The 15,115-nt window shown below is 36.2% G+C and overlaps 1 protein-coding gene across 1 annotated transcript in view; it reads right to left on the reverse strand.

Moving 5' to 3' along the window:
• Window positions 1-15,115, reverse strand: part of LOC138040929 (ubiquitin carboxyl-terminal hydrolase 47-like) — a 39,500-nt gene that overhangs the window by 11,444 nt on the left and 12,941 nt on the right. Inside the window, 15 exon segments of the mRNA XM_068886661.1 lie at window positions 1,944-2,027; window positions 2,157-2,248; window positions 6,277-6,339; window positions 6,901-7,033; window positions 7,210-7,329; window positions 7,978-8,093; window positions 8,631-8,739; window positions 9,830-9,928; window positions 11,209-11,313; window positions 11,717-11,885; window positions 12,004-12,080; window positions 13,146-13,197; window positions 13,764-13,843; window positions 14,184-14,405; window positions 15,021-15,078. Coding sequence (XP_068742762.1) covers window positions 1,944-2,027; window positions 2,157-2,248; window positions 6,277-6,339; window positions 6,901-7,033; window positions 7,210-7,329; window positions 7,978-8,093; window positions 8,631-8,739; window positions 9,830-9,928; window positions 11,209-11,313; window positions 11,717-11,885; window positions 12,004-12,080; window positions 13,146-13,197; window positions 13,764-13,843; window positions 14,184-14,405; window positions 15,021-15,078 — 1,579 coding nt within the window.

Below are 15,115 nucleotides of genomic sequence, written 5' to 3' on the forward strand. Positions count from 1 at the left end.
AAACTCCATTTGAATGTGGATAAATGTATAGAGCTAATAATTGACTTTGAAAAATCAAAACATCGGTTTAATGATATTTCCATCAATTCCGAAGAGCTCGAGTTAGTAGATCATGCAAAAATCTTAGGGGTTACCATTGCTAGCACTGTCCAGTGGAATTGTCATATTCATGAAGTCATAAGAAAGGCTAATAAGCGCATGTATTTTCTCATTCTGCTGAAGCGCGCACAGTTCCCTATTAATGATATTGTTCGTTTTTATTTTACTTGCATTAGACCTGTGCTGGAGTATTGCATGCTGGTATTCCATCATCATGGTTTGCCAGCCTATCTATTGTAAGTGACGAACTAGAGTGCATACATAAGTGAGATTTGTCAATCGTCTCTCCAAATGACATGAAAGGCTTTCTTTGTGTAACCTAGAGACCCTCAAGGACAGGCAAATTGAAGTACAGCTGTATGTCATATATTTTTTTTTATTCAATATGTCTGAGCCATGTCACAAGCTAAGCCATCTTTCACCAGACCTAAATGAACCACACCATTGTCTCCGTAAGCAGTGACAGTTTAAGTGCCCTGTCATCCCTACAAATCGCTACATGAACACTTTTATTCCCTCATTGTCAAATAGATGTAAAGCCAATAGTTTTATAATTTTTAGATATACCAGTAGCCTACAAATAGTTATTTGTATTAATTAATTTTTTTAAAAGATTTTTTATTCATACTTTCATATTGTAAATAGTCATACCATTCAGCCTTTCGGCTGCTAGATGATATTTTTTATTTACTTACCTACCTACCTATTTACAATTAGGGAAATTGCGTTATTTTATTTTTAAGTTCTTGAGGAAATATTTATTTCTGCGGGGGCACAAACTTGCTTTAATACTCATTTCGCTTGTTTAGACCAGTTGCAGAGATCCTTTTTGCAGATGATTATAAATTTTTCAAAAAGACAAATAACATTTCTTAGTAATGTTGCTGTAAGGTTTGCATTGTTTGATGATTTTCCACTTTAGGTTGAAAGGCTTGTTGTTGTCTTTTGAGTGTCCATAATGTGTTTTGATAATTAAGTTTTGTGTCTCTCGTTTTGATGTCAGAACGAAGATGTGTGATTTCTGTAATGTTCTTTGAAGTTTGTCGCGAGTCCTATGTATGATTCTGTTGATCTTTCAGCTGTAACTGTCACTTGGTTGACTAAGTTTGATGTGAGGCATTTTCCTTCGAGGGGGTATTGATATTTTTTTGGCAGTTACATTCTTTGTTGGCTGTTTGTTTTGAATTTTGTGTTGTGTGACGAGATGTTGGTTTTCACGTTTGGCATGCAGGAGTAGCTTAGCTTTAGTGTGTGGCGGTTGAAGATCTTGTGTAATGGATAGTTTTTTGGGAAGCATCTGCCAACGATATTTAGGAACCTTCTTCCCAGATTGGTCTTCACATTGGAGTTCCATGGTGGGTTATATCATATCACTATTCTTTGGCGATTTTTGTTCTGTGTAATTATATATAAATTATATACATGTAACATAACAAAGGAAAATCTTAATAATGAATTAAAAAAATAACTTAATCAAGTGTAGTAAGCGGTGTTCTCAAAGGAAGCTTGGACTGCTTTTTTTCCCTGGAAGCAGCCCCTTGAAATGCATTTTCAGGAAAATCTGACCCCTTCCATTTTGCCTTTCCTGAGCATAAGGCTCAGATAAACTAAAAAGGTACAGTACCGCCTGAAAGTGTTTACCCATTAGGACGCGGTAGAACCGCGTCTTTGCTCAATGGTTCTGCCGTGGTTTCACCAAGGCAGGATAAATTCATCAACTTCACTCTCAACAAACATGATCGAATGCCATGGCAAGTAAGATAAGAGATGAGAAAAGAAAGATGTTTCATTACCCACATGTATCCACGAAAACATGACCCCAAAATTAATCATTTTGCACTTACCTTAGAATCATCACTGAAGCTTGTTAATTGATCAGATAACTTGCTATACTCTATTTCTTGGTTATTGGAGTACACCCTATAAACCTACACATACACACAAAAAAAAATGTAGGTATTGGGTATGAAATAAACAGTGCTGGTTATTGACTTCTTCCAACATTTCAACAAAAACATCTGATTTATTTTGCCTTGCAAACCTCAATAAAATCTTACCCTAAAAAATTCAGGTGAGCAGCCCACTTCACTCTCCAGGGTTTCTTTTAATTTTCCAAGAGTGATTCTCTTGTCAATGAAGTAATATTTTTCTAAAGCAAAAGCACGAAGTTTCCAGTCAACCAACAGAAATATGTGACCCTATTTGGGAAAAGGGGGATTAAGGTGAATTTAGAAAACAACGCTTTAACATGTTTAATCGCGTTCGTCGAAACGCGTGGAAACGCATTTTTTGTGCGTTTAAACAGATTTTTAACGCGTTTAAACAAACGGCTCTGTTGCGCTTCAATTACTGCATTTCGTATGCTGAAAAGTACGCTAATTTAGTTGTATTTGAATGAATAAATTACCTGTTCTATTATATGAAATGCGGAGATTAGGGTGCATGTCTTCCAACCCACTGTGTCAAAATGATCAATTCATCAGCAAACTTACCTTTTGCCTTTCCTTTTTACATTGCAGCAAGAATCACATTCCGTCTATAATAATTTACTATCCTTTTTTCTGTGAGCGCCTCATGCGCACCGACTTTAGCCCACTTGCAGTGCACGAATCTCGTGCTATCAACAACGGCAACCAGACAATTAGCACAAGCAGGAAAGAAGATTTGGTTTTCGAGTCTTCCTAAGAATGGAGCAAGCAGTCACATTTGAGCCTACGGATTCTGCAGACAAGAGCCAACGATATTGCTCAAAGAAACGCAAACCACTGAACGACGCTTCAAAATGTTTCCATTAGCGCATCAGGTTTCACCAAGAGGCTGGTCAATCATTTGTCTCAAGCTTCTTTTAATATTTTTAAACTCTTTAAAATTTTCACATTCTCCTCCTTCGTGTTTTCCTCTTCGGAATTTTTGGCGACAAAAAGAGCACGTCGCCAGAATGAAGCAGAATCGAAGTGATGACGCCGCTAGCCTTCGGAATGTGTCATATGTTATCGCCCCGCAACAACTGAAAAATCAGGTTTTCGCCCCATAGCGACGAAAAAATTGGATTGTTTGTACCATTATTGATAATGCCTCGAGAAAATAGAAATTACAGAAAACAGGCTGTCAACATTTAACCACCTTCAGAAGGACGTAATTCAAAGAATGAGCGAATCACATAAACATTTCATCGAAATGTGACAAAGTAAACATCGCATTGACCAAATACTTCTGGGTTGTGTAATTCTCTCCATTGTTATCGATCGTGGGGAAACAGAAACCTAAATGTCCAGTTGCGAGAGAAGTAGGGAGCGATTCAGTGAAACTAGGAACGTTTTTAGATTCGCGAACATTTGGTAGTATCGCAAGTATTTACCGGTTTTTCTGATCAGCGAATTGATTTTTTCGGAACTTCCTTGGTGTTCACGAACAGGCTTTCCATCGGATAGTCTTAATTTATTTGTTACGGATTCTTTCAGTTGTCGCTATAATAATATAATTATTGTGGGACTGTGTGAGAATTAGCTAACGATATAACGAAAGCAAGAGACGATTTTCGCTATCTTTATGACCGGTACCTTCCGGTGTGATTAATGGCTCGAAGTTGAAGCTTTGGCCGAGGACACTGAATATATCTGCTCTCGTTCGCTCATGAAATAGGTTTCCTCTGCCTACTGCAAATCACCCGCGAATGTTTCGGGAAGGTTGGATGGGTTCAGAGAAGTATGATCCATTTCTTTCAGAGCTTTGCTGTTTTTGTTATTTCAGAGGTTGAAAGCGCTATCATATTGTTGCAAGTTATCGTGCTTGTGTCTTGGCGCTTCACTATCTGCCTATTCAACCCCTTTTCATTATCGCAAATCATAAACAAACAGGAAATTAAACAAACTGATGTCTCCTTTTGACAAGTACTAAATGACCAAAAAGTCTAAAATTTCGGAAGGTTGCGTGACTGATCGCGACAAATAAGTGGATCAGTTTATTTCTTTTGAGCAGTAAACAGCGAGTCATCGATCAATTTCTTTTCTAATGGCTTGAACGTAACACTTTAAATGCAGCTTTAGTTGAGCCCTGTCATAATGGTACGAGTTGTTTTATCTTCGTTTGGTTACTTGGGCCTTGGTCGTCGCCGGGGTCGTCGCTCAGAGTCGGAAGACAGCCGCTATGTCAACTGCCTTGATCAAACATGAATAAAGGAAAAATGGTAGTAAGTTTTGCATGTGAAGAATGCCTCAGCTGGTAACCCCAATGCAGAATTTTATTTGATTGATTTATAAGTGTTTGCGACTCTACTAAGACCAACATGAACAGCATGTTCTGTTGTACATTTCTAAAACAGGATCGCACATGACAAGAGAAACCTACTGACGACCCTCGCTAATCACAGGGTACACATCAAAGCAAACTTGTGCTTAACACCATCTTGAAAATTCATTTGTACATTCCTCACTTCATTTGAAACAAATTTCTATTGTTTATGCTCATGATTTACCATTAGAGTCGCTAAGTAAGTGTTTTGTTTTTTCCTCAGAGAACGCCGCCAATTTAGGCATGTTTAGGTTGGACTAATTCGCATTTCTTCTCTTTTGCGAGTACTTGCAGCGACTAAGACAATCAAGATTTCGATGGTTTGTCGAGCTACATTGTTTAAATAACTCACAGTTAACCCCAGATGACACCCAATAATAATATTATAGCAAGCAGCCATTTAATTATGCGCTCACTTGAGGTAAATTAACAGCGTTTAAACGCGTCATTTGTGTAAAGCTTTTCCGACATGAAATCTTACGCACGCGTTTTTTTTGCATTTAAACGTTGTTTAAATGCGTTTAAACGGTGTTTTAACGCGTTTGCGTTTAAAACGATAGAAAACGCGTTTTTTTGTTATTCACCTTAATCCCCTTTTTTCCTAAATAAGGTCACATTGTTACAGCGGATGGCATCAAAGGCATACTCTGATTGAAAACTCAAACTCTGAAATATCCTTTACTATTCACCTCTGAGCAACTTGCATGGGACTTGTGCCCAAAAATATTATAATTGTTGCAGGCATAAATAAGTTTAAATCATCTTTTTGTGCTATCATATTATCTCAGCACACCCAATGTACATGTACATGTAGTATACATGTATACTAAATCAACTATTCACCTCAGTCTCCGTGGCTAGTGGTGGAAATTTACCTTGGCGAAAGCCACCTCCATTTTGGTGAATAGTTGTTTATTATCTCACTTTTAATGGCTTGACAGACTTAGGCACTTAAGTGAAATTCTTAAATGACCCAAGAATCAGAACAATGAACCATGATGATGTTGATGACTATGATTTTGCAAACAAAAAAATAATATTGTCTCCACACTGAATACTGTAACACCAACGCTAGGAAAAACAGCAGTACCGTATCTGTTTCCCATGGTAACATCTACAACACACATTGCAGAGAACATTAAGGCAGGCTTGTCCTGCAGTGAATAGCAGTACTGTCCCAACCTTTTTCGGCTTGTAATCATGACAGTATAAACCATAGCAGTTAATTTGTTTTGAGAGAAACATGGGTACTTGTCAAATAATTTATTGTAAAGGATCCTTGAATTAATATTTTAATGTAATACTCTGCATGAAGTCCAGCCTCTACTAAACACTACTGTGTATGTCCAGGACATTAAGTTATGAATTGCCTTCTCAGTTTTTACGAAGGTCACAAGAGTCCCATCACGTCAAAACAACTACCACACGTTTAAAACAGTAAATTTCACTTGGGCCAAAAAATTTACATTCACATTTTTTTAGGTTACGTGTAGGGCTTTTTGTAACTGTGTACAGTGCTCCTCAAATGTAAGTTACCAGTCGCATCAGATGTCAGATGCGCTACGTCATTTGAATCCTGCTTGATGCGATTCGTGTAGAGTGAGAATCACTGAGGCATAAATTTTTGACATAAATTTAGGAGGACTCCTCTACATGAAATTGACTTCACACAGCGATAAGCAACTGCATATTCGGAAGCAGTCTGTGGTCAACGGTACTGTATCATTAATGAACAGGTAGAGTTCAGGGGAATAAACCATTTTACAATTTCTGTTTATAACTAGATGTAAGAGATTTTAAAATTAAGGTGAAGGTTAGAGATGCTATTATAACAAACAACTCTAGACATACAGGTATCAGCTAGTATCGTAATGAGACAAACTTTACCTCTTGTGTTTTGATTCTTATCAGAATCCTCATCATCTTCACATATAATCCTACTTGTATGTTCTAAGAGAAAAAAAAGTTTTTTATCACCAAAAGTTTCAGCATACTACTGTGAAACAGAGAAATACACAAATTGATTTTGCTTTAAGTTCTTAAAAGAAGTGAACCCTTGCAGGTTTGTCCAAAGTAACCAGGTAACAAGACAAATGAGCATAGCAATTAGCACAGCTCAGATGCCAATTTAAAATGGTGAAAACAAGAACTTTTAAAATAATAAAAGAAAGCAGGCCTTTTAAATAATACAAATTAGCAAATCAGGAACAGGTGTAGTTCAGTTGGTTAGTGCGTGGGTTTCAGAGTAAGAGGTCCACAGTTTGATCCTCGTTGACTTCAACATCTGTTTCGACTTTCCTCTCATCCGGGTAGCTATTATAGCAGCTGCTTTAAATAAATAAGGGAAAAGGGTGCACCGTCGGCTTCCACTGGTACCAGCCTTGTAGCTGCAGGAACTACCAATGTTAAACTTTACCATTTTTTTAAAATTTGAAAACAATAATAACCTCTGAATTGTAAAATAACAAGAAAAGATTTGTGCAGATAAAAAAATGAATGATTACAACTAACCTGATGGTTTTCTGGCAGGATCAGGTAAAATTACAAAAAGTCGAATGGTGTGCTGATGCACATCCAAAATGTTTAACAATCTCGAGTCTTTAAAAGCAACATCTGTTTCCAAGTCAGAGGCTTCTACAAAAACCTAGACATAGATAGGACCATTCATGGATTACTTTTTTGAGTATACACAATAAGAAGCGCACTCCTGCATAAACCCTGTAGTTGGGCAGAAAAAGAAGATTGAATCAAAGCGATATGTTAGCTAATGCATGGCAGGATTAGATTGACTGTTATAAACATATGAAAGTTTGTAATTACCTTGTTTGATTTGAAGAACCCCAGTTCTTTTAATGTTCTATTAGAGCTGTCCAGCAGCCTTAGCTCACTGTATGTTCCTTCATACACAACTCTTAAATTTTCCAAGGGAAGACCAAATTTCTGCAGGAAAAGGACCCATGGAAACCAATCAATTTCAAGTGATTGATCTCATAATAACTAATAATAATAATTGTTAACAAATTAATGGTGAACCTATGACAACGATGAACAGAGGAAACTGAGGCAGCGGGGGGAAGTGTGGTCAGAAGTCTCACACAAAATGCTCCTTTGTCTCCTGATGAGCAAGATGCTTTTTTTCTCTGCAATTGTTTTTGTAAAATATGTTTGTTTAATTCAGTCATGCAGGGTTAAACGTTGTCATAAAGATGCTGCTCAAGTTCTCTTTTCACTACTGTCGCTCCATTTCCAGAAAGTTAAACAATTTTTACACTCCGGCAATATAGCCTGCTAATAACCCTGGTTAATAATTATTGCACCAAAAAAATCATTAGAATGGAAACAATAACTGCATTATTTCAAGAAATGAAAGGAAGAAATTCCGAGGCAAATGAAAGGCTATACTATACATAACTGAAGAGAGAAGAGAAGCACACATAGTGCCTTACCTCACCTTACCTTCCGACACCCTTGTCCGAAAAATTGGGTTTTTGCCCTGAGCAGGACTCCCGCCGAAAGATAAAAATGCGTTGTGTGCTTCTCCTCTCTCTTCAGTTATGTACTATTACAACAGGGATGCATATTCAGTACCTCGTGTATGAGAGTGTAAAGATCCTTGACAGTTGAATTCAGTAATGGTCGCACGTTAACAGGTGGAACAACTCTCTCTTGTTCAAGATCTACAACATGAACTTTCACTGTTGTACCTATAAAATTAATAACACATAAAAGCAACATGACAATTTTTTAATTAAATAAACAATTATTTTGCTGAGACAACCTATACTTCATTACTGGTGAGCATAATTTACTATTTTGTACCTATAATATTATACCATGCCGTTCACTAGAGAATCAGACTACCAAGCAGAAGACTGTGGGGTCAACCTCAAGTTATCAAGAAAGTAAAAAAAAAGGCTAAGAAGTAATCCTTCCATTTATCTGAGTGAGCAATTCAAGCAACTGTCTCCCATAGACACCTATATCTGAAGGGATTTGAATCCATCACCTTGCTCTACCACCTTAACTATGAAGCCACTCAAATGGACACAGGTCAATTTGCTGGGATTATTATTTCCTATGAAAGGACTTGAACAGAATGAAATAAGTGTACTGTATTTGAAGTGCAGGTTATAGATGAATTTAAATATTGTCTCTCCTAGACATCTGAAAAATTCAGGGAGCTTCAAATTATGGTATTCAAACCCATGACCTCTGCAATATACCAGTCCAACTTAACTCACCACCAGGCTTGTATGGTAAAAATCTTTCATGTGGCATTCTTGTCTCCAGAAGAAGATCAAACATGTATGACTGTTTAACTCCACACAGTACTTTACCAATAGGATCATTCTGAAATTCGCAGAAACCCATGAATTTCTATTCCTTATAATACACCCAACAAAAGTACAATACTACAGTATATCCCAAACTGTTCTTACTATGAACAATTGAACTTAAGATTGTTCAATTTCCGACATCAAATAAATACAAAAGGTTACACTGGCAACATTATTTGAATATTACGTGACTTTTTTTCACTATGAATTTTGTTGTTTCGTTCTGCAAAATTTACCTCTGTCAATAATATAGAGAGTGGACAGAATTAAATTGAAGGGCTGAAGCAAAAAACTAGTAAGTGACATTATACAATCATCACTCTCTTTTCAACCATTAAATTTTGTCTCAACCAATTTGAGACATAATTATGGTATAATAATAATTTATGATAGGTCACTCCTTTTACAGTGCAGTATAGAAATTGATGCTTTCAAGGTGTAATCTATTATGATAAATTATGCATATTTATATTAAAAAAAAAATTCATTTGTCATGACATAAAATTAAGGAACTCTAGGAAAACACACCATTTCACCAGCATTTTACAGAATGATGTTTTTTTCTTATTCCAAAAACTAACATTTCTTAATTAATTCTGAGGCCCATGAATGTGCATTACTCCGTGCAATAATTGTATTGTAAATAACACATTTACATTAAAAAAACATTAATTATGTGCAGTACAAATACTTTATACAGCATTGATTTTATGATATAAAAGATTGCCAAAATTGATATGAAAGTTAATTGGAGAATTTTGGGTGAATTTCTCAAATTTTTGTTTGTGGACAAAATAACATTAATGTTGAAACTATCAACATGTAAGTCCAAACTGGAATAGCAATATTTCCATGTACAGTGGAACGTGCCTTACCATGGCCACCCTAGAAACGTTTTTATTTGACAACTGCGTGTAAATATGTCACCTCAACAACCCATGCAACGGTGTTCAACTTATAACCGTACGAACTTTGCAAGGAGGTGTGACTGTCAATCAAATTCGCACACCCTTATTGGCGGATACGGTAATTTATAAAGAACTTTGTTAGGTGGCCACGGTAAGGCGTGCCACACTGTCATTAATGACAAGCTGCAAACTTACGTCTTCTCCATCAAATGACCTCTCGATATGGTCGTAATATTCGTCATACTTTACAATTCTGCACTGCTCAACAGGAAAGATCTTGTCCAAATAGAAGAGCTATGAGGGGGAAACTCAACAATCATTTACTTTTAAAAAAATGTTTTCACAAACAATGATATAATTTATGGCTCCAATAATGACTGGGTGAATATTTTTACTGCACCATCACTGGCATCTCTTTTGTTCTTGACATTTGTTGTTATTTATAGAGACTGTAAGACAGGTTGTACAGAAAATAGGTATGCAACTCACACATGTCTACTGCAAAAGTTAATTAGCCAAGAAGCCATGAGATATGGTTTCAATTTGATTCTTTTCTGGTTTAAAGAATAATGAAAAATACTACTGGTAACGTACAATTCAAATCCAATGTTTTCACTCTAAAGCTAGTTTTTTTCATCAGGGGTGTTATAAAGATGAAACAAGAGTTCTTCTTCACCAACTGGGTGGCATCCTTTTCTCTTTCATGAAATGTATATCATTTATGTTGTCACAGGTTAAAGAAAATTAAATGTGGCAGAATCAATGAACCAAGCTTCCACACTAAGGCATTAATGGCACTGCCAGTTGCTGCCAATAACTTTTGAATTATCCAACACAACTGAATGGTTTGCTGAGCATTATTGTTCTGAAAAGACAGAGTTTTCTTTTTTGCAAAGCAAAAATGTTTTTTGGTGCCCTTTTACAGGAGTTCCAAACTAGTGTTTGGTTTTTCTGATGTACATGTTTTCCACAAATCATTGCATGGTGCAGAATAAGCTTAATGGGAGTCACTTTGTTGCAAGTTCCCTCAGTGGAGGATCCTTAAGTTTGTCAAAAATATGTTCCTGGTTGTTGTCGATGATTTGCTTGTATTCTGACAGCTCTGCTTAATTTGTCCCAAGACCCTTGGACTGGCTGGACTATGACATCTACTCCCCTCTTGAAAAAGTAGATGACAGATCAAGGAGCCAAAGGATGGAGTCATTGTGTTTTCTGGTATACTTTCAACATTACTGATTACTTATCACGCAACAATATTGCCTATCGATAAATTAATTCACAACCTTATTTTGTCAGTATAGCTTACTGACTACATACATGTATGCAAGTACAGTAGACTGCCACAAAAACTGTCAAAATCCATATTTAAAAAGAAATTGGCAACAAAAGCAAAACAGAATCCCTCATTGATGGTAAAAATCTTAGAACAACCTTCATGATTTCAGACAGTGCAAAACAAACTTAACACATTTGTAACATGTTAAAACTGACAATGCAATTCAGAATGTGCCACTTCAAAACGTTCAAAAATTAGGTGCTAAAATGTAGAATATAAAACAGGGTTTCTCCTTCACCTTATGTGCAATGGACACTGCTTCCTTCAATGTTTCATCTTTGTGAATTTCCAGTTTGCGTTCCATCATTTTCTTGCTAACTGGGTGCTCACAGAATACCTTTATCTAAAGGAAATTAAAAAGTTAAGGTACTACTAACAATGGAAACATAGGCAATAATATCACATGCATACCCAGATGTTTGTACATACTATCTAGTGTAGCTATTGTAAATGCTAAAATACCATTCCCTCCGGGTGGTGATTATTTCGTGTTTTTGGGGTTGTCAATGGAAAGGGAGTGAGGAGCGGAGGAATTGGGGACATTTATTCTAAGTTAGGGGGAGGGAGGGGGAGTCAAAATTTAACTTTTTTGCTCAAATGAAACAACAACTGAAAGAGCTGCTAGAACGCCAATTTCTTCCACCCTTATACCAAGCCCCTCTGAGCTAACCCTGCACCCTTGGGCTACAAATTACCCTGAGTGACAGAGTTCAGTTCATAATAGAGAGCAGAAAATGAAAATACACCTTGCACATGGATCTGTCCATTTCCTTTCTTCTTCTTTCCATTTCTTCTCGGTGTTTTAGTTGATAGATTAATTCAGCTATGTGCTTTGGTACATCACACAGCTCTGTGAACTTGGTATTTCTTTCTGGAGCTACTTGTCTGTACATCAACATGTACGCATTTGTAGAGCTGTAATTCAAAACAAACTCAGGGTACAAGTCAAGTACATGTACATTTCTAGACTGTCCATTTTTGTCATAATTTGTGAGAGCCAAAGATAATGGCAGATGATAGATTGTAGACGAACCTTGAGTATGCTGAAGAATAATAGTGCCTTGAAGATTCCAGTCCACCATATGTACGTTCAATGTCATCATCATAAACCTGGTAATAAGGAGACAATCATGAATAAATCAATCAATCAATCAATCTGATGATAAAAATTATGGGCAGAAACATACTTATTAAAGACAACGTTTCGATGTCCTCATGACACCATCATCAGGTCAAATATAATATTTTACAGATAACTCGAATATTAATGTTCAAGATTAAGTTCAAAGTCCCTAGAGGCTAGATGAAAAGGTTTGCCTTTATCGAGTCACTTTGGATATTCAGACACGGTTTGTGCTCGCGAATAAGGAACATTTCATACACAAGACAATCAAATTTGCATGAGCATTGAGAAATGCTCCTAGCCTCTTGGAACTTTGAACTTAATATTGAACATTAATATTCAAGTTATCTGTAAAATAATTATTATATTTGACCTGATGATGGTGTCATGAGGACACCGAAACGTTGTCTTTAATAAGTATGTTTCTGCCCATAATTTTTATCATCAAATCCATTACATTATCATGTTTGATAGGAATCAATCAATCAATCAATCAATCAATCAGCAACCTGCCAAAAGTGACAGATTTTGTCTATTTTCAAATTATAGGTTTATGAACATGAGGACTTGAGAATGAATGAACTGGTCGTGCAGAATAATGATGGTTGAGGTAATACATGTACTGGGACCAGCAGGAAGACAAAATTCTCATTTCGGATTATGTGCAATGAAAGACCATAAAAACCTAAACCAAGCACACTTACATGTAGTCTAGTGACACAAACTAAACATGATCAGTAACAAAGGGGAAATATATGTACTTACTACATGTATTATAATAGGCTTTAATACCATATAACGATAAGATGAAGGGTAAGAAATTTATCATAGCTGAACTTTAGGCAAACACAATTACATGCATGTAAATATTAAATTAAATTCGAAAATCTAACAACGCATGAACAGGCAACTCAGTGGTGTATCGCATTTCTTTAAAACAATAGATATCATCAGAACTACACCTACAGTACTTCATTTATTCATCTGACAACAATAAGCAAATGAACTATTAAAAACAAGTTTTCTCGCAATACAAGCAAATCACCACTTACTCTTGATACACTTTGATCATTGAAACAGTACCACTGGCTGTTTTCAAAGGATCTGGAATATGACACACAAACAAAACAAAAATCCTGAGATAACAGCACTTGGTTTGGTTACAACTTTTAGCCAATGCCTAAGTTTTAATGTTCAATTTGTGGAATAAGCGTTCTCATCTAATTAATGACAAGGGTTTTGGTAAAAAAAAACCGCAGTAACTTTTAATGTGGTTTTACATAATAATATTACTATATACAGTACTTGTAGAAGTAAATTGAAACAACTATATGATGTTTGAAGTATTTGAGCCTTATAACTTTCGAAAAATGAGATAAGTGACATTTGGGTTGAAATTAAATGAATGTTATGCCAGTTTAATGCAAAGTATCTGAAAAAAGTTAAGTGCTAGTTGCATGAACACATAGGACTGGACTTTTTTTTGTTGCCATTTCATTGGTTTTGGCAAATTTTCAATATTACTATAACAGCAAGGGACTGCTTACCCCATAAATAATTTTATAGGACCATGACTTGCTTTCAAAATAATATTAACCATTTAATGCCACCATTATGGATAAGGTCTAAAAGACATGTATCTGATTTTTTCTTAATGACAAAAAACCTACTTGATGTAAGCATAATAGTGTCCTCCAGAAGCACTGCCAGAGTGGATCATTATGGAGAACAACTCATACCAATAGGGATTCTACATAATCAACAAGATTTTGATTAGTTTTTTTCTAACTAGGTGATTTTATTTTTAACCGGGTAATATTCTTTAAGTAGGTAATTTTTTTAAACTAACTCTTGGGTGCTATCAAAGACCAACAAATTTTAGTGATTGAAATGCTCAGCTTTGTGATCTGGGTTACTGAGCTCCCATTTTGAATGGTTGGCTTTCTTGTAAGGTTAGGGACACTGCCTGTATTTTAAGAATTAGGTATTTCCTATCACCAAGAGGTACTAATGCAACCAATTTTGTCCAAGATTGTTCCCCTCACTGTCAAGACAAATCATTTCTTTAAGTTATCCTATAAGTGACGCACCTCCATATTATCCTTTATGCCATTGGTCAGCATATCTTCGGTTAATTCCAGCTGATTCATCCCAGCAGCTAAACCCACTGGATCTGTACCACCAACTGCATAGTCAGCATCTTCCTCTTCAGTTGAGATGCCATTATCAGAACAGCCCTCACTGACCCCACTGTCAGTCTCTGTGCTAGCTGGGGAATCCCCCTTTAAACTGGTGTCTTCATCAGCACCATTCTTCGAAACAAAATGAAAAGGATCATCATGTCAAATACTACTGTAAAGGAAATGAAAGACCCGTATGGTTTAAGCTGAAGGTACTGTATTTCTTTAAACTTCAATCAAAGTCGATGCCTATCCTCTTCTTACAATTTTTCCAGTCAGATACATAATACCCTTGTATACATGACTGACCAAAAGGGCATTCTTTTTACCATCATCATTTTAACACTCATCATCATTCTCCAGATCATTTAAATGGCAATCACTTTCATCCTCGTCCATATCGGCCCTGCCACCATTGCCATTATCCTGGATACTGCCAATGCAATGACCATGTCTGCCACCACCACCACGCACGTGCACCATCCCTTTATACCTGTTCATGCTCTTCACTTATGAATTCTTTTTAGTTCAGATATTTCAAAAATGTAATCCTGTTAACACATACATGTAAATGAGGTTACTTGTTGTCCCTGTCATTATCATCCCTGATATCCATAATAATTTAACACTTTCTTACCTACGAGCGACACTTACAGAATGATTTTATTCTGTCCTACATGTATACCAGGCAATTTTACTTGTCAATGGGCTGGACAGTTCAATGGTGTTCAAGAGTTAACTTCATACCTCTTCATGCTCTTCACTTATGAAGTCTTTCAAGTTCAGATATCTTGGAAATGTCATCCTGTTGACAGATACATGTAATCAAGTGAGGCTATGAT

This window comes from Montipora capricornis, chromosome 3 (assembly GCF_036669925.1).
Source record: "Montipora capricornis isolate CH-2021 chromosome 3, ASM3666992v2, whole genome shotgun sequence".
Lineage (NCBI taxonomy): Eukaryota > Metazoa > Cnidaria > Anthozoa > Scleractinia > Acroporidae > Montipora > Montipora capricornis.